The sequence below is a fragment of the Serpula lacrymans genome, assembly GCF_000218685.1.
Source record: "Serpula lacrymans var. lacrymans S7.9 unplaced genomic scaffold SERLAscaffold_3, whole genome shotgun sequence".
Lineage (NCBI taxonomy): Eukaryota > Fungi > Basidiomycota > Agaricomycetes > Boletales > Serpulaceae > Serpula > Serpula lacrymans.
The window spans coordinates 2,122,103-2,140,402 of record NW_006763292.1 but is presented as its reverse complement, the minus strand read 5'-3'; the positions used below and the strand labels follow the sequence as shown (position 1 = coordinate 2,140,402).

Here is an 18,300-nt window from a genome sequence, read left to right as displayed (position 1 = left end):
CATTTCACGATACACCATATGCCTGGAAGAATACATATAAAAGCAGACCTGCTCTCAAGACGATCAGATCATAACAAAGGAGAGGACGATAATGAGGATGTTGTACTACTAGATGAGAAACTCTTTGTACGAATGACCCTTTCATCGAAACAGAGACAGGAAATAGCAGATAGTCAGGAAGAAGAACTGGTGATTTCAAAATGGATCTTAAAGAGAAAAGAAAATGTGGATGACTTAATAAAAAATATGAAGGGAAAGATAGAGAGGAGAGAAGACGGATGGTTTGAAGATGAAGGTTACATAGTATTCAAAGGCAGGATCTATGTACCAAAAGATGCCAAGTTGAGGGAAGAAATCATCAGACAAAACCATGACTCTACCATTGCAGGCCACCCAGGTAGATACAAAACAAAAGAGTTGATCACTCGAGAATACTGGTGGCCTTATATGGATAGAGATATCACGAGATACGTAGATGGATGTGAAGTCTGCTAAAGGACAAAGACAGACCACAAAAAGAAAGCAGCACTGCTTCATCCAAATGAAATCCCGGATAAACCTTGGCAAATCATATCAGTAGATCTAATTGGACCACTACCAGAATCAATCGGATACAACATGATAATGGTAGTCGTAGATTGATTTACGAAGATGATCAAAGCCATTCCCACACAAATAGAAATCACATTGGAAGGAGTAGCGCAATTATTTAGAGATCACGTATTTAGAAACCATGGCATACCCGAAAAGATCATTTCAGATCGAGGACCGCAGTTTGTTTCTAAATTCATGAAAGACCTACACACACTCCTTCTGTTATGATAACACAATTTCCGGACATTTCCTTTCTTTTCATTCTCCGCTTTCACTTTGTACTTTAGCTTGCACACATGGCGCCACGCGGCATTTCCCCTTTTGTTCTAACTCCTCTTTCTCGTGCTGCATTGCCTTTTCCCTTATTTTAGATTCTACTCTCTCACGCAGTGGAGCTGGCCATACGGGCTAGGCCCTATGACATCATCAGCCACTGCCTCTATCAACTGTATAGTACATATGTACAAATAACCCTGTAGTAGTATATATACCCCAATAGATCAAGGAGACTCCTCAGCGAGTCCTCCTGTTGTTAACCAACAAACTCTCTGCAGCCTAAGGGGTAACCACTCCCTCATCATCTTCCTTATAGTGTGTTTCTGTGTGCGCCAGAGTAACTAACTCTTGGTTGTTACACCTTCAGATAAAAGCAAATCCATCAACAGCATGGCACCCACAGACGGATGGACAAACAGAGAGGATCAATCAAGAGATAGAACAATATCTCAGGATCTTCGTAAACCATACACAAGATGATTGGGCAGAATGGCTTACCTTAGCAGAATTTTCATATAACAACAAGCAACATTCTGCAACAGGATATAGCCCGTTCTACTTAAATCATGGACACCATCTGAGAACACAGGAAGTAGTGAGAGTGGAGGTAAAAAATGAAAATGCAGAAGATTTCATAAAAAGAATGACAGAAACGAGGAAGAAAGCAGAAGAGTCATTACGAAAAGCAGCAGAACAGATGAAAAAACAGTATGACAAAAAGAAAAGAGAAGCAGTGGAATATAAAGTAGGAGATAAAGTATATGTGGAAGCAACCAACATTTCGACGGACCGACCAGCTAAAAAGCTAGACGATAAAAGACACATGTAAGACCTCTATCCCCTATACCGAGTTAACGGAGGGATAAAAGCTCAAATCAAACAAGTAGCGTTTCAAGTATCGATTGAGAATTAATCAACAACTGAGGAAAATATGTACATGATGGTCTACTATATATATGTTTCTGAAAGTCAGCCATGAGGCGCTGACTGATGTTCTTTGTAATGATTCTAGGCTTATGTCACGTGATGGTCACGTGATCTGATATAACTACGTATTTATGTTATCCGCGCTAAAGCAGCAGCTTAACATATCTTATCTGTCATGTGATCAGATATCAAAGAAAATGAAAAAGGAAATTAGCGCTCAGACTAGCGCTTCTGGTTCAAGTCGTGACAACACAGTCCATTTGAAATACTGGAAAAAATAGGTGAATCAGCCTACAAACTATCACTACCACCAACATGGCGACCTATTCATCCAGTCTTCAATGAAATAAAACTTACACCATACAAAGAACCACAATTCCCCTCTCAAGGGAAACCCAAACCGATACCACTGGTGATAGTGGACGGACAAGAGGAATACGAAGTCGAAGAAGTTTTAGACTCACGTCTCAAAAGAGGAAAATTGGAATATCTAGTACATTGGAAAAACTATCCAAAAGAGGAACGCACATGGGAACCCAAACAACACTTAACCAATTCACCAGACAAGGTGAAAACATTCCACGATAAAAATCCTAATGCACCTTGACGAATACAATTTCAACTACATTTTCAACCTTTCAAAAACTTTACTACGACGAGAGTACAAAAACAATTATTTAATTGGGAAAACAGGAAATACGACCCTCACTTTCGAGACGAAAGTCTTAAAGAGGGGGTAATGTCACGATTTGAACCAAACCGCTAGTTTCTTTTGATTCATTATTTAAATATATCTGATCACGTGACAAAAAGCACATGACTCATTATATAAACAAAGTAGTCAATTATATCCGATCACATGACAACCACGTGACAAAGCCTAGACTATGACGCACAATATCAGTCAGCGCCTCATGGCTAACATTCAGAACGTATATATATCAACACCCATGTACATACTTTTCTCCAGTTGTTGATTACTTCTAAATACAGTGCTTGACGCTACTTGTTGACTTTTGAAACTTATACCTCCGTTAACTCGGTATAGGGTATAGGAATCTCACATATCACCACCACCAGCAGTGAGTTTTCCTCCTTTCCCCTCCCTTTCCCCCTCCTTTTTTCTTCAACATTCTTTCATAGGACCTTTCCGTCAGTGGCATCTGACCTTCTGATTCATTCAAACTGGGTCTGATGCCCGCTCACTGGTGGGGACATTCAACAATGTTAGTGGACATCAGATCTACGTCAACATCCATCCAACACCCAATGTTCTGACACCAAGGGTAGTTGCAAAGGTATTAGATCAAGAAGTGGAGGCCAGCATCAAGCTAAAGTAGGGACTCAGGAGGGAGTTCCAGCCTGGTAATTTAAATCCCCCTCTTCACTTCTATCTATCTGCTTTACTGATTTTGTGAAATTTACATGGGTCAAAGGAGGTAAATCTGTAAATACTGTGTGGAATGTTTAAGCCAACAAATATAATGAGGAAGCACAAGAATTTAAGCCCGTGACTGCAATGACCATGATTTCCTAGGAAAATAGTAATCAGATCAACACATGGCAACTTCAACCATCTACCAAATAGGTGTTACGCGCTTAGTCATTAAACTATCAAGCGAGTCTGAGCACTTCACAAATGGAGGATCTATATCCAACTCGACTGAAACCAACTCATCCAATTTACTTCTTTGCAATGGTGAAATCGGTGTGAATGTGTTTGCTTTTGTGCTGCGTAGCTTCAATTGTTTGATAGGTGATCCTGCCCGCTCTCGAACGTGCAATAGCTCGAGCAGCAGTTCAAATTCATCACTAACATTCCAATCTTGCAGAATCAGTGTTTGAAGGTTTGGCCATAGTAAAGGTGCATTGGAAGGCGGGTCTTCGCATGCATGTCCTTTCAACATCTCTTTGATCATCTCTTTGCTGTTCATTTCTGCGAGACTAACATTGCAGACCGTGGGGAATACGCGGAAAAAGTTTATCACTTTGTCAGGTATTGCGGGAAAGTGCAGAACAAGTGATTCCAATAACGGGAAAGGAGGATTGCTGACAAATTTCACCAAGAAGTTGGGCAATCGCTCTATTTCTTCTTCACCTATGATGTCATATGGGGTCTCCAACGACAACTCAACCGCAGGTGCAGGTGTCAGAGAGAAATGTTCGAGGTGTGGGGCGACAAAGAAGACGAATATCTCGCAAATCATAGCGACACAACACTCGGGGCCAAGTTCTAAGCATAAGGAGACGAGGTTTGGGAGCGGGACGATGTTTTTAATTCTATACCATTTGCAGTAGAAATCTTCTTTGAGGTGAAGGTGGGTGAGGGCGGGCAGTTTGCGCAAATAAGCAAACAGTTCATATGCGGTGAGTTGATGATCATGGTGATATGTTTCGACGGATAGAGATGTAAGTGTAGAAGTGGCAGAAGGGACACTACAGATGTCGGGGCCAACTTGACACAGCCGCAGATGAGTGAGCATAGGAGCGCCGCGTTGGAAGAAGTGGATGGGTGGCCGGAAGTCTATTACCGTCATACAACTTTGGCTGAATGCATTAACTCCGAAATTTTCCAGTAGGGGCACGTAGATGTCAACAAATTTCCTTAGAGTACGGCCTGCGACACCCTGTGCGCGTACCTGATAATCGTTATGGTCACCCAACACTGTCAGGTCAAGACATTTCCATCGATCCATGCAAGAGAATAATAGCTCAACGACATCTTGGCGCTCGCTGGATTTTATCCGTCTCTGGAGAAATCCACGTCCCTTAACGTAATAATCATCATCGTAAGTTGAGTAAGTGAGATCCGCATCAAGGTACAGAGGCCCATCGTTGGAACGTTGGATATATAATCTTGCTTTATCGATGGATGTACCTTGGGATATACACAGTCTGGTCCATATCGAGGGTAGATGCAAGAGTGTATGCCTCCAACGGCGGCACACGAGGGCCAGGTTGAATTCTATGCCGTTTGACACGCAACTAGCATATGTGAAGATCCAGATGAGTAACTCGGTGGGGAGGGCGTTGATATATGATTTGAAAACGGGACGGCGGAGCGACATGTGTAAATCATGATGCCCGTTTGACTCCACATGCATGTTGTCTATCTGCACTTTTGTCAATACCGTTCCAAGTTCAGAAATTTAGAAGGACACTAGTCATCACAGGCTGATATAACGCACCGAAGTAGTTCAATGACCTATGCTAGGACTGTTGCCCGTCGGTGAATTGGCTGGAGATGACCTACCAAACGATGCAAAAAAGTCAGTCGTCGCAGCTTAAAATGTACGGGTGTTTCCGGACAGGACTGTAGACTATACACACTTGAACTAAACGTCTGAATTTACTGAATAACAGTGTGCGTTCCTAATAAAAACCAGTGGACAGTCATTGGAAGTATCAATAATATCTAAAGTCGCTAGAAAGAGCATTTTGCAGTAGGTCTCACCATTGTGCGTGCTTTCAAATTAGAGCATTTGTCGCAATGTTGACTTGTCGCCAGGACACCCAGCCCCATTGATAATATCTTATTGCCTGTGTCTCTAGGCATTGTCGTCATGTGGGTTTGCTATGGTTTTACTGACGACCGGTGGATAACTGCATGCATCATAAGCACCTAAATAACACCGAGCTTCGAGGCGACATCATACCTATTATCGGAATATATTGCTGCTATAAGTAGAGAGCAGAAGCAACCATCTCCATCGACTCCTCACTCTCACCCACTACCAGTCATCACTTACTTCCCGTAGCAATGAGTTATCGCGATCGTGAACCCTCTCCAAGACCAAGTGTTCGAAAATTTATGGCATCTTATGCCCCAGATTGGTGAGACTCCAATATCTTTCATTATTATCAACCGATTCTCACAAATTATTTTTTTCGCATACAGGATCGTATCAATCGTACTGTGGTATATCGCTTTTGTTATTCACCAAAAGTTCGGTCTGATGCCATGCGTCTAGGCTGGTGTTTTTCGTCATAAATACTCATGTCTCAGGTTTCAAGAGGGAGTTCTCAATGTCTGATGTCACGTACGCAATTTGTCCTTCGTCATCATTAAGCGTATCTGAACTTTTCTTTCTTCAAGCCTTCGTTACCCGTGAGCCCACACACTTTTTGTTGACACGTCTTTCATATATGATTTTCTCGCAAGCTATGCTGTCCATCAGCGCGTCAGCGTAAGCAACCATTTCAGTCTAGTCTCGGGGTTTAAAGATACAATTGATCCATTCGAGTAGAATTTCGCTCTTTACATTATATGTGCCTTTACGCCCTTCGTATGTCAAATCGCGATCAACCTTCTAACTGTCCGATCATGGTGGGATTTCCACCATAGCACCCTAGGACGTTGGTTGTCCAACATTCATCTATGCGTTATTCCTGACTTTTTTTCAAAAATTAGTGCTTTTAGGATTGTCCATGACGGGCTCGTTAACTCAACTGGTGAAGGTGACCGTCGGTCGCCCTCGACCTGGTAAGACTTCTTGACCACAACATGCAGGTGGTAAACTTGAACCCCGTTGACTACAACAGATGTGATCTCAAGGTGTCAACCACCGGTCGGTAGCGTCGACCCACCACTCGGATTGTCCACTGTGGCCATTTGCACGCAGACTAACCTCGCTATCCTAAACGATGGATGGCGAAGTTTCCCAAGTGGTCACTCAAGCAGTACGTTTCAGCCTTTGCGTCCCATCTTCGAAAGAGTTCATTTGACTGTGGACATTGTAGTGGCATTTGCTGGCCTCGGCTTCTTATCATTCTACCTTGCAGGAAAAGTACATTTATTCGACACGCGAGGACATGCCGTGAGTTTGTTTCACGGATTGCCTTTGGAAATTGAACCGCACAGTCTGACTTTCTTGTCATGACAGAGCAAGGCCTGGTTGGCACTCACCCCTCTCACCGGTGCCGCGCTCGTAGCCATCTCCCGCACCATGGATTACCGTCGTGAGTGAACTTTCTGTTTGATCTTGCCTCTATCGCTCGTTCTCAGCCTCCCCTTTCACGTCGGGTATAGATCACTGGCAAGACGTCGTGACAGGATCCATCCTCGGTATCGTCGTCTCGCTCTTCGCGTATAGGCAGTACTACCCCTCTCTTGCCTCAGTGGTCTCCCACCGCCCTTACGCAACGCGTTTTACGCATGAAACCATACAAGGAAACCAAAATGGTCGCCTAACTCGCCAGAACGGGAACAGGTACCAGTACATCGACGAAGAGGATGAAGTGTCAGGTAGTGACCATGGGATATTCAATGGAATGCGGAAATCAGATGATGCTAGAGTAGCTGAAGCGGAGTGACGGCGGAGATAAAGAATATGCTAGTTTGGCATCTTGACGAAATATCACTTCATCCTGTAAAATATATTCTCAGCGTAAACCGCAGGCACTCCACATAGTTTCATTATAGATTGAAATATGAATATGTTCTACCACATGTCAACTCCACCATATCTAAATCCAAGGAAACCTTTTTTTGAGCAATCCAGCTCATCAACGTTATAGGGCGTTTACGTGTCTTTCTTGTCTGTGCTGGCGCGCTTTGAGTAGATCATATCCGTGAATGGGCTACGACAGGTGATCGGTGTTTAGATCAAAAATTAATGAAAAGCAATGGTGACCTACCCTTCAAACCGCAAGGCGATAATATACACCACATAGACATACAGCGTGATCAACAGCCCAGCGGGGCGCTCGTACCTAACAGCTCAAAATCAGCTGCCTCCTTCAAGCTGCCTCAAGAAGAAGAAAACACGTACCACAGAGCAGTCGCCGTAAAACACAGGGTACTGCCCACGTACATGGGATCTCTGAGAACATTGAACGGGAATCCTTCCACTCGATGGTCCATAAGGATCCCAAAGTAGTCGCCGAGGAATGTACCCGTGACTCCCAGCGCCCACGTCGACGTGACGACGAAGACTTGTCCGACGATGAACATGATCATGGGTATTTGCGTCGCGTATGGCTCTGGGAGCATGGGCACGCGTGGCTGGTCTCCTAGTGCACGCTGGTATCTATTCTCGCGAAGATCAGCCCCTCGAACGCATCCAGCCACTATGAACTATAAAACGTACAGGTGGTCCCGGAGGATACCAAATCCAAAGATGAGGAGGGCGAGGAAGTAGCATCCGTAGCGAGCATTTCCACCAAATATTTTCGTGATAGTCTTGTTCCTGTACTCTGAAAGACGCGTTTAGCCCTGGAAGATGGAGAGAAAGTCAGTTCGGCTTACCATTGCGAGCCACGATGTTCCATGCGGTAGGATTGAAAGCAATGGCAAGGAGAGAAATATAGAAAGACGTCTGAGACGTGTCGATAAACGAAGAAACTGGATCCATCCCACAATTGCCACTGGCACCTCAGACGTAGAACTTGAACAGAGAAAACACAAGAGGCAATAAACACGTGGTCGCGTCCCTTTAAATTGCTTCGGTTTCCTAAAAAGACTCCGGATTGAGGTAATCCTGACTGTCCATTGACCTGCATTGACGGCTACATCCTGATTCTGCGGTGATTCGGTTATAATGTGAACTACAACTTGAGTTACTTGTCAAGAAACTTCGGCATTCAAAATGTTGACATGCATCAATTTATCCCTGTGGTGCAAGGCAGCGAGGGTAATATTAACCGAGATGGGCCGACTCGCTTCCTTTTCACGGTAAGAGAATTGACTTGACTCCAACCAGTGTCTGTGTAGCCGAACATGCAGGTAATATAAGCTGTTCGGATGGGGTGAACTGGGCTCTAAATTGATCTAAAAAGTAATCGTTTTGAAACCGAATAACCACTTACCCGTAAACACCTTGCGGCGTATATAACATGGGTCTAGGAAAGGGTCTGGGTACTTTTACACTGACACTGTTACTCTCTCACTCAGTACTCATCATCGCCGTCTAACCGCTGAACTCGGCTTTCGAAATGTCAATGGACCTTGGATTAAAAGATGTACACGTCCTGGTCACAGGTGAGCCACTGGAAAGCTAGTTCAATGTTCCCCCCGCTACCTAAACTGAATTTTCTCGTCTGCAAGGTGCCAGCAGTGAGATCGGCGTCGAGATCGTCCGCCTGTACCTGTGTAAGCAGTCTATTTCCTACCCAATTCACCGACTCATCTCTCGAACATCAAATTATCATCATGACCGTATAATCAACGCAAACAGCACTGGGTGCAAACGTGTCAGCTCACTACCACAGCAACGTCGAGCCTCTCAAAGGCCTAGCCAAATCCTATCGGCATCACACCCAACTAACAAGAGCAGATCTCTCCAACGAAGCCGACGTCGTCCGGATGTTTGAATTCATCTCCCAGCAATCCTTCGGCCCCGTACAGATCGCAGTCCTCAATCACGGCTCTTTTAACCTGGAGGAGATCCCGACCGCTAGGATGTCGCTCCACCAATGGAACACCACCCTGTCCGTCAACCTGACGTCCTCCTTCTTAGTGTCCAGAGAATACCTGAGGGGACTCGAAGACGCGAGCGCGGCGCAAAAGGACGAAGCGTGTATAGTGCTCATTGGCAGCGCGGCGGGGAAGTATGGAGAAGCTGGTCGTGTAGACTATGCCGCTATTAAAAGTGGTGGGTGGTCGACGGGACAAACTATGAGTCGACTATAGATTTCACTAATTCGCGTTTGTGTAGGGCTGATGACCGGGTTGACGTTGTCATTGAAGAACGAGATCGTAAAAATAGCGCCGAGAGGGAGAGTCAACTGTGTCGTCCCTGGGTGGGTGAAGACGCAGGCGAATAGAGAAGCATTGGAAGATCCGGAAATCGTCTACAAAGCCCTTGCCACGTACGAATCTCATTTTTTTTTTTGACGCACTAAATCAACGTATATTGGTATTTCCATGGGTCTGTAGGGTTCCCTTGAAGAAAGTAGCTACTACCAAGGATATCGCCAATCAGATCGCCATCATATCATCTGCAACTGTGTCGGGACATGTCACCGGGCAGTGGTTGATGATTGACGGCGGTATGGAAGGCAGACTGCTCAATCAACGAAGTGACATCCACATGCCAATATAGGCAATGTTTTACTTTGTGCTTTATGTTATACACATGTGTCAATCTTAGCATCTTATTATTTGTAGCGAAATCATAATTATCAAAATACCCCCAACAAACACTATCCACATAGTGATGTGCCTGCATTGTGCAAGGACAAGTCTGGACTGTTGTCATTTGTTCTTCTACTGAGTCCTTGCCAGATAATTTTGGTGCATGACGTTGCAGTTGGGAATCATTTTGCAAAGTTAAATTAACATAAAATTATCTCTATGTCAGCTGCAGGGGCTCTGCCGTTGATAGAGATACTCGTGAGGTCATGAACATCAAATATCCCTAAGAAGTACTGTACGTCATCTGATGCCATGTGATTCTAAATTGTATCTAGGTGAGAGGTGATATGAACCATAAGAGCACCGTAGATCAGTAGTAGAAGGCAGTACACTATAAGTGAAGGACACTCCAAAAGTATCAAAAAAATGTCCAAGATATATCACACTAAGAACGAAATTTTGTTCCAAGACTTTACTGGGAGCTCCAGCTCCATCTCATGATGGTCCAGAGTGGAGTTTTCTTCTATCGCAGGCGGGCCCTGTGAACATAATATTCAATCAGTCGGTGAGTCTAGTAAATAACTCCCAGATCATGTTACATTAACGTTAATTCCACTTGTTGCGTTAAACATACGTGTGTGCCTCGGCTGTTCATTTCGACGTAAGCACATTTTTCACGACAAAAACTTCACCTCTCATACCTGTGGACGAACACCAGTTTGTGATACAGATTTCTCTACTGTGTATCCTTCAGGATTCCAGACATTGCGAGCATTGAGTGAAGACACGAGGGTGGTGGTATACAGCTTAGATAGTGGCAAACCGAACGACAAGTGCCTGCTCATTAGTTAGGAATATATTTCACAAATAAAGGCAGGGATAAAACGGACATCGTTGTAGTACCCTAGAAGACAAACCAAAGTCAACCAACAGGACTTCAGCATGTGGGACAATTGGCTTACCGCAATCAGATAGGACATGACCACACCCAAAGCGCATGTTGTGGTAAGTAGGCCAGTCTGTACCGTCACTACGCAGAAGATGAAGCCTAAGACTACAAATAGAGAACATGTGACATACACCGAATAACACATGCTATGACGTGGTCAGTGGAAGGAAACCCAGTACGGGATTGCCTCTGTGTGTCGTTATTAAATTGTATATGATAAAAAACGATTATACTTGCAAGATGGCAAACTAATGTGACGGTAATGATGGCGTCTGTGACAACCGAGCCAAACAACCAGATTAAAGACATGCTCTTGACCTTATCCAAGTCCACGAAATACTTGACATGAATGCCACCAATCATTGTACCGATGCTTGCAACTATAGGCATGTGATGTCAGTTTTCGGACTTGACTAGAGGGTAACAGTGACCTACGAAATTGTATTACAGAAAGGATAGAGACAAGATATGACAATATTTGATTTCCTGTAAGTACCTTTATCCTCCATGCAAAGAAAGTTTGGACGGCGAGAGCTACCAGTCCCTGATAGGTACATGAGATTGACAGTCTATTTCGAGGTTAAAGTCTCTGATCTCACCGTGATAAAAGGATCTGTCGAACCAAGATAAATAAATGTATGATGAACGAGCACCGCAAAAATTTCATGTTACTAGGCTTACATGGAATAGTTCCTGCAAATAGACGTAATCAGACATCAGCTTTAATGTTTCTGAAAGTCAATCACCTGTATTCATTATCGTAATAGCCTTTTTATCGCCTGGGCAGAAGCACGCCAACGGTTGTGAGCCAGACCAGGATGATGCATGATGCACCGTGTTCCGCTGTTTCTAGCGTCTCGTTTGCCTATCACTTTAGTATTGTCTGACTGAGAGACTATCTTTCACTTAGATTCAAGTGCTACAGCAGTCATCATATGATCATGTCCATCAATCTGTCGAGGAAGCATCAAGGAATAAGGGCTGCCGGATAATCTGACCGTGGCGCGATGATAGTCTCAAAGGGGTTTTACCCACTTCAGGTCCTATCATATCAGAAAGAAGACCTGTAACGCAACAAATGTCACACAAAATGATGTTTCTTTCCTGATAACTCTCGCCGCATCAAATATGTATGTGCTGCTCCTGATATTGATGCGGGCCAGAATAGTTCTTCCCCTTCTGTTTCATTGCACACTGGGTTTGTGGCGATATCAGTGGCGGCGATGCCCGTGATGGATGCTGTCACCTTCCTTGGCTGATCCACTTCACCAACTATAAAGCTAATCAGATCGTTCTTTCCACCTCATTTGACCATTCTCTTCATCCAGTCACCATCTGCTCACCGTTTTCACTTCATTCATCTCACTATGGCACCCGTCACCCGCTTTGCTGCCTTCAAGTACAAGCCCGGTACCACCAACGAGCAGAAACGCGCATCCTTAGATGGTCTTATCAAGCTGTACGAGGACAATGCACACATGGTTGATGTTGGACCCCGAGGTGCGTAGTTCCCAACTATCCACAACGATCTCAATCAATCGCTCACTGCAATATCAGGTGGCGCCAACAACAGCACTGAGGGCTTTGACAAGGGTTTCGATGTCGTCTTCACAGTAGTCTTCAAGGTGATTAGGATGCAAACTTCTACTTTTGTCATATGTGCTGAAGAGTCCTATTACAGTCAAAGGCACACCGTGACGAGTTTGTCCCCGATCCAGCCCACCTTGCGTACAAGGTCAGACGCCAGATGAAGTGCCCTGCAACATAGTGCTAACCACCCTCTTATCCAGGAATCCATCATGTCCATCGTTGAGGATGTTATCGTATATGACTACGAAGAGGGTGTATTCGGATACTAATTGTTAAGTTAACAAATTGAAGGTTGTAAAGCACTGTAACCATTGGCCCTTTAATGTACGAAAATACAAGTGTATAAACATACGCATAAGCATATATCTGAACATCGTATATTGCTATGATGCCTCCCGAGCCACGGACAGGTTGGATCGATAACTCGAGGGATTGCACAGGGTTGCGCAACACAGCCAGGGCTGACAGACACTTTGTCACTCCAACAGGCCAGAATAATATTGCCATCATTTATCCGGTCTGACAGGACGGACCTTAGTGCTCCATGATGCATGCTATGCATGATACACGTCGGCTGATGATGACTTCTCAATACCTAAACCGTAATAATTATACAATTGTATATTACTCACACCGTATGGCCTTGACGGATGCTTTTCGCGCCTTTTCCTCGCCCTTTTCAATCACTTTCTTCGTTCCTCGTCCCCACGTCCTCACGCCCTCACGCCCTCCGAGTTAAATCTTTCTCGGTCACGCATCAAGTCTCTTTTCTTTGGCAGGCACATCAACTCGATTCAGTGACCATACCTCGGGTTCGTATCCATATTTACAATCATTTCCTGCCGCACAGCCTTTCCGAACCTTGCTAGCGGGCATAAAACAGATGGCAGTCCACTTCTCACATATTCTCCCTCAGGCTGAGAGCACCACGTCCGCCCACATCATCTTTGCAAGCCGTTCGAAATAATGGGTTTATTCGACTTGACGTGAGTCGCAGCTTACATGCTGCTTTGTATTTACTGACCTGGTCTGTGACGCAGCCTTGGCCCCATCCTCATGGGGTCCATGATGAATGTTCTTCTTCTGGGCGTCATGATAATGCAATCTTACATTTATTTTGAGTAAGTGTCCCGGGCTCATTTCATCACTGTTGTTCGATGATCCAATGATCGCCCATAGACGCTATAAAAAGTAGGTGTAGTCTTGTACTTCTAGAAGCAGAGCTTGATGTAAATCCTTCCAGTGATAAGACGTGGTTGAAGGCTGTGGTATGTGTCCTCAATGCCTTGGCGACACATATCATGATGAACACTCTATTCACTTCGCGATGAACAGGTCTGCCTTCTTCTTGTTCTAGATTCTTTGAGTGCTGCATTCGCTATGGACATGACGTACAACTATCTTGTGACGAACTTTGGTCTGTTTGTCGCTTGACCGATCAGTCTTACCGCTGACATTTTCGTCTAGCCAACCTTGAGGCTATTCAAATTACCAACTTAGGTGACTTACTTCTTTGACTATCAAGTGTGATTGCTGACCGTGCTTTTTGTAGGAATCACTCCTTGTAAGCCCTGTCATGGATATTTTTATGCGTAACCATTTGACACAGGTACATTTACCGTCCCTTGAAACAGATCCACTCCTCACAGTGAGTGAGCGTCTAAACTCTGAAAATACGCTGGTGCGCATCTCACATGCTTTCATAGGGAATAACGGCATTTGTCGTACAAAATTTCTTCGCGTGGAGGATCAGATTGCTCACTGGAAACAAATTTTTGGCATATTCCGTTTGTGCGCTTTCCACCGTTCAACTCCGTTCGTAGCTTCGTCTCTCTAGTTAACCGTGAACCTAAATGTCGCCTTTTTTCCAGTTGCAAGCATCGGCACGATGATTGGTGGGATTATTGTCAAGTATTTCATTGATTTGGAAAAGGTCAAACAGGTGTCTCTGATCTGGTTGCTGGGCTCGGTGGTTACGGACGCTATCATCACTGTTACTCTTGTGTGGTACCTCGTAAGTTTCGGGTTTATGGCCGATAGCTTCATCCAGTTTACTGACACTGCACAGCGGGCACACCGTACCGGCTTTGCCTCAACTGACCATCTTACTGGACGCATTATTCGAAGTAAGTCATATGTTCGCCATTGTCACGCTTTGGCTTGGTATTCATATTTTGTACAGTGACGGTGCAGACTGGTCTGCTCACCACAACATGCGCTTTGGGTGTGGTCATTGCATATTTAGTTTCTACGGCAAGTGAACTGCCCTATATGATTTGTTAATTCATTCTGACTATTCACACAGAACACGACGATGTGCGTCACGTCTGGCTTTTAAGCGTGGACTGCCTTTCTCACTCGAAAGCTAACAGGCACTTGGCATTCGGCTTGCCGTTGTCCAAGCTGTATACTAACTCTCTCATGTCCTCACTCAATGCTCGCAAAGCTTGGAATCCTGCGGGGTACACGGCAGAAATATCTGGATCGAGGACTGGTATCAATTCACAGGTATGATGCCGTGGGTGCATTCATGCTCCTCCGAATACGAAGACTGATTCGAACCAGTTTACACATGGTCGTGTGTATAGTGCCGGTAATGGATTCGTTGCCCACGTGAGTCGACCCACCACGCACACATTATACCCCCTTCCCTCGCTAGACTCGCTGACTAACCTGGTGGTCACCTTCTCCACAGAACCCAAGCCCGGTAGACGACGACCCGACTCTGGATAATCACGAACTGGAGTTCAGGAAGAACGATGCTCTGTCGACCAACTCGGCGAACAAAGTTCCATTCTTGGTGTAATATATCTTTTTTGATACCTCTGATACCTTTGACGTAAAACGCCAGGTTTTACTGTACCTAGTGGAGCGTCCTTCACCTACGTTGTACTATGCTTTTATCTCTCGCTCTGCAGGTCCTTTGCCTGTTTCTTGCATTTACGATAACTAATCTATTCACTCACATTACTATGGACACCAGATTTCTTGTCATCGATTATTAGTTAGTGGTCGGCTAAGGAAGATTCCAACGGTCGTTTACTTGCTGTATAGTTTTGCATTGTTCGTACATATCCCCTTTTGGAAGTCAGCTGCTGATACCGCTTGGAATGGCTATATGTCACCGGAAGCAAACCGATTATATAATCATCTACTACCGGTCCGGTGCAGCGATCGATCGAGCCGTACTGTACTGGATCGTATATGTACTTGAAACTCGCGCGCACACATACATATGACGGAAGTAACATTGCATTTAAATTTATTCTTGTTTAACCGCCATTCGTACAGCCTGAGCGCTGTGTACTAGGGCACGGCTGACACGCTTACGCAGGTTCTACAGGGTGCTCTGCCATGGTGACTACTACATCTACGTCCGCTGCATTTTTATATTTCTTTCTTCGTGGTGGCAGTCCCGACGACCGCAACTGTGTGCTATCAGAATCTGATTGTTTCTCCCCGGCATCGAGAGTGGAAACATCATCATCTGCGGAAATCAGCTTATCGACGAACGTGTCGTGGGCCGGAAACCAGACAGATGCACAGTAATACACGACGCAGGACACCACGAACTATCGAAGGCGCGCTTGCGTCAGTGTATCGCATACTACGCATCGACGGCCAGACGTACCCCGTACATCCACGCAATATCAAACAGACGAGTGGCGTATCCGACTTTAATAGCAGGATTTATCGAGTTCGCCAAGCCAGGGAGGGTAGGTAAGACGGTCACGAGCATAGCAAGCACGGCTCGCCAGTTCTAACCCGTCTTGTCAATATTGGAACGTGTGCGATAACTAACACGTGCAGGACACGACTCACAAATCCGCCCACGTAACGATATCTTCCATGAGGGTCGTACATGGCCGGGACGTCGACGCGACCACGATGTACAAGCCAGAACTGTCCGAGAAGCATAAGCAATGGCGTTGATTGCAAAGTTTATGACGTAGATGTAAAAGACATACATCTGTGATCATAACACCTGCAAAAGGTCCCAGGAAAACCGTGTATCCATTCATGAAATTCAGGAAACCTGCAGCACTGACATTTTTTTGGTTTTCAAGTACGGCTTGCGCACGCAAATGTGTTCACCCCTACCTTGCAAGTATTTCCCATGGGCAAAGCGCCCATCCACCTATGATAGCACAGATAACCTGGCCTCGCCTTATGTTGATATAGCGTGGAAGCAGCACTGTCATGTCATTTCCAGCGCCCAGGGAGTTCGCACTGATGTTTGTTCCGATGGTGGTCAGAAGGAAAGAAAAGGAAGCAAAGAATGCAGCAGCGCGATTATCCCAGCGGTTAATCAGGTTCAGAGGATTCCACAGCACTTCTCCATACAGCTGTATACCTGCACTCGTTACAGCGATGCCAGCGAAGCTGCAAAGTGTAAACGCAATAGGAATGATGAGTGGTTGAACAAATTGCCTGTCGTCCGGAAGTCAATCCCATGCCATAAAAAGGAGAAGAGAACATACGCTTTCTCGTCTTTCGCATAACGCTGTGGTATGTGTAGCTTTGGTCTTATGAAGGAATAGAAGGACTTACTGTGAAGTCAGGGATATTAACTGACAAACTGGAGTATATTCCAAGCGCACTATTCATGGCACTCAGCCAAGACCAAGAGAGAGTGTTTTGAGGAAGAATGGAATGTTGAATGAAGAGGCCTTCAGACGCAGGGACTCTGACAAAACACCAGATCACCATAGCAAGCCATGTAATAGGAACAATCCACGCTTTTGCCATGAAGAGCCAGCGAACTTTATGTGGTGTTAGCAACATGAAGGGAAGTTGAATTAGCCAATATAAAAGGTAGCACAGTAGTCCTAAGTCGCCTGGGTTCAATCATCCAGTTCGATCAGTGGAGCTGCATACTTACCGGAGCTTGTGATATTTGCAGTATCAGAAAGGTGATTTGGGAGATGCGCTATTGAAGGCCATATAGCTTTGAGCATCTAGAGTGAATACACGTAAGCTGTGTTCCGTTCGATTCTTTGGACACGGTACCTGATAGACACACAGGGACCCATTGTACGTCTTTTCTTAGGGGTAAGTACAAACACGACAACATAGACCAGCTTGCATAATGCATCGCACCTGTATGCCAAACCAGAACATGGACAACAAGACGCGACTGAAAACCGTAAAGTAGCTGAACCAAAAGCCAAACGAAGACCTGTTTAATACTGGAAATGCAATGTGGAGCCTGGCACCTGTGGTCCCATTGAGAACCATAACGACAGAGATGATGCCATATCCTGCTGAGATGCAGGGAAGTGCTTGACGCCTTTATATCAACTCTGGTCAGCAAGTAGTTTGCGAGCATCTACCCAAATGAGTGGTCTCACCATGATAACCCCACAGCAAGCATTGAGCTTGCTAGTTCCCAAACAGCTATGTTTGTAGCATCAGACAGCCAGTAAGAGATCTTGTATGAACGTTAAGCGTCATGGTGGTGACTTTGTTGACCCGGAGAGAGGATACACGTACGTAATTCATGGTTCTGCGACATGGCGTGAAAGGTGCTGAAGTGAGGTACAACTCTAGAGAGACTCGATAAGCTTACTCACGTCCATGTTCTAAGGCGAAGGGGAACAGGGTCCATGTCCTTGTTACTCCATCCGTTTTTGGCGAAGGTGGTGTCTTCTGGTTCCAAAGCCCACTTTGACGGCCTGAAAAAACTACTGGTCGACTGTGCGACTGTGGAAAGAGAAGGCATTAGCGTGGTAGACTTTAGCATCTGCCAGTGAGACATTGTGTATCTCTTTGGTGCTTTATACGTTGTTTATTTATACGCCATGATAAGGCGAACGAAAAAGCGAACAGAGCGCCTAAGTTTACAGATAACAGTCGCGATCCTAGATGCCATAACAAGGAATATTACATA

The 18,300-nt window shown here is 45.0% G+C and overlaps 7 protein-coding genes across 7 annotated transcripts; 3 read left to right on the top strand and 4 right to left on the bottom strand.

Moving 5' to 3' along the window:
* Positions 1-3,196: 3,196 nt before the first annotated feature.
* On the bottom strand, positions 3,197-5,028 carry SERLADRAFT_459158 (uncharacterized protein; the record flags this gene model as incomplete). The annotated part of the gene is made up of 2 exons (XM_007314709.1): positions 3,197-4,910; positions 4,986-5,028. The coding sequence occupies one exon, from the start codon at positions 4,899-4,901 to the stop codon at positions 3,375-3,377; it is 1,527 nt and encodes a 508-aa protein (XP_007314771.1).
* A 1,816-nt stretch (positions 5,029-6,844) lies between these two features.
* SERLADRAFT_413421 (uncharacterized protein) lies at positions 6,845-8,337 on the bottom strand (the record flags this gene model as incomplete). The annotated part of the gene is made up of 5 exons (XM_007314708.1): positions 6,845-7,377; positions 7,435-7,509; positions 7,569-7,826; positions 7,887-7,992; positions 8,045-8,337. 5 exons carry the CDS (start codon positions 8,148-8,150, stop codon positions 7,320-7,322), a joined length of 603 nt encoding a protein of 200 aa, XP_007314770.1.
* Positions 8,338-8,671: 334 nt separating this feature from the next.
* Positions 8,672-9,896, top strand: SERLADRAFT_413420 (uncharacterized protein; the record flags this gene model as incomplete). Its single annotated transcript, XM_007314707.1, has 5 exons — positions 8,672-8,776; positions 8,843-8,887; positions 8,973-9,389; positions 9,453-9,606; positions 9,674-9,896. The coding sequence occupies 5 exons, from the start codon at positions 8,731-8,733 to the stop codon at positions 9,837-9,839; spliced, it is 828 nt and encodes a 275-aa protein (XP_007314769.1).
* Positions 9,897-10,311: 415 nt separating this feature from the next.
* On the bottom strand, positions 10,312-11,695 carry SERLADRAFT_413419 (uncharacterized protein; the record flags this gene model as incomplete). Its single annotated transcript, XM_007314706.1, has 10 exons — positions 10,312-10,410; positions 10,471-10,518; positions 10,573-10,708; positions 10,762-10,775; positions 10,834-10,901; positions 10,952-11,009; positions 11,058-11,200; positions 11,317-11,389; positions 11,502-11,513; positions 11,567-11,695. The coding sequence occupies 8 exons, from the start codon at positions 11,375-11,377 to the stop codon at positions 10,312-10,314; spliced, it is 627 nt and encodes a 208-aa protein (XP_007314768.1).
* A 438-nt stretch (positions 11,696-12,133) lies between these two features.
* On the top strand, positions 12,134-12,795 carry SERLADRAFT_380430 (uncharacterized protein; the record flags this gene model as incomplete). Its single annotated transcript, XM_007314705.1, has 4 exons — positions 12,134-12,320; positions 12,378-12,445; positions 12,502-12,555; positions 12,611-12,795. 4 exons carry the CDS (start codon positions 12,188-12,190, stop codon positions 12,677-12,679), a joined length of 324 nt encoding a protein of 107 aa, XP_007314767.1.
* Positions 12,796-13,069: 274 nt separating this feature from the next.
* On the top strand, positions 13,070-15,388 carry SERLADRAFT_459152 (uncharacterized protein; the record flags this gene model as incomplete). Its single annotated transcript, XM_007314704.1, has 16 exons — positions 13,070-13,222; positions 13,327-13,396; positions 13,451-13,531; positions 13,590-13,601; positions 13,654-13,678; positions 13,746-13,827; positions 13,878-13,910; positions 13,963-13,974; positions 14,045-14,058; positions 14,117-14,225; positions 14,282-14,424; positions 14,479-14,536; positions 14,593-14,663; positions 14,716-14,726; positions 14,783-14,918; positions 14,976-15,388. The coding sequence occupies 15 exons, from the start codon at positions 13,377-13,379 to the stop codon at positions 15,141-15,143; spliced, it is 975 nt and encodes a 324-aa protein (XP_007314766.1).
* Positions 15,389-15,664: 276 nt separating this feature from the next.
* Positions 15,665-18,168, bottom strand: SERLADRAFT_446003 (uncharacterized protein; the record flags this gene model as incomplete). The annotated part of the gene is made up of 15 exons (XM_007314703.1): positions 15,665-15,809; positions 15,840-15,982; positions 16,042-16,170; positions 16,233-16,313; positions 16,379-16,454; positions 16,512-16,841; positions 16,892-16,914; positions 16,962-17,239; positions 17,293-17,368; positions 17,421-17,450; positions 17,511-17,700; positions 17,762-17,841; positions 17,904-17,916; positions 17,984-18,085; positions 18,146-18,168. 15 exons carry the CDS (start codon positions 18,166-18,168, stop codon positions 15,737-15,739), a joined length of 1,647 nt encoding a protein of 548 aa, XP_007314765.1.
* Between the last annotated feature and the right edge of the window lie 132 nt (positions 18,169-18,300).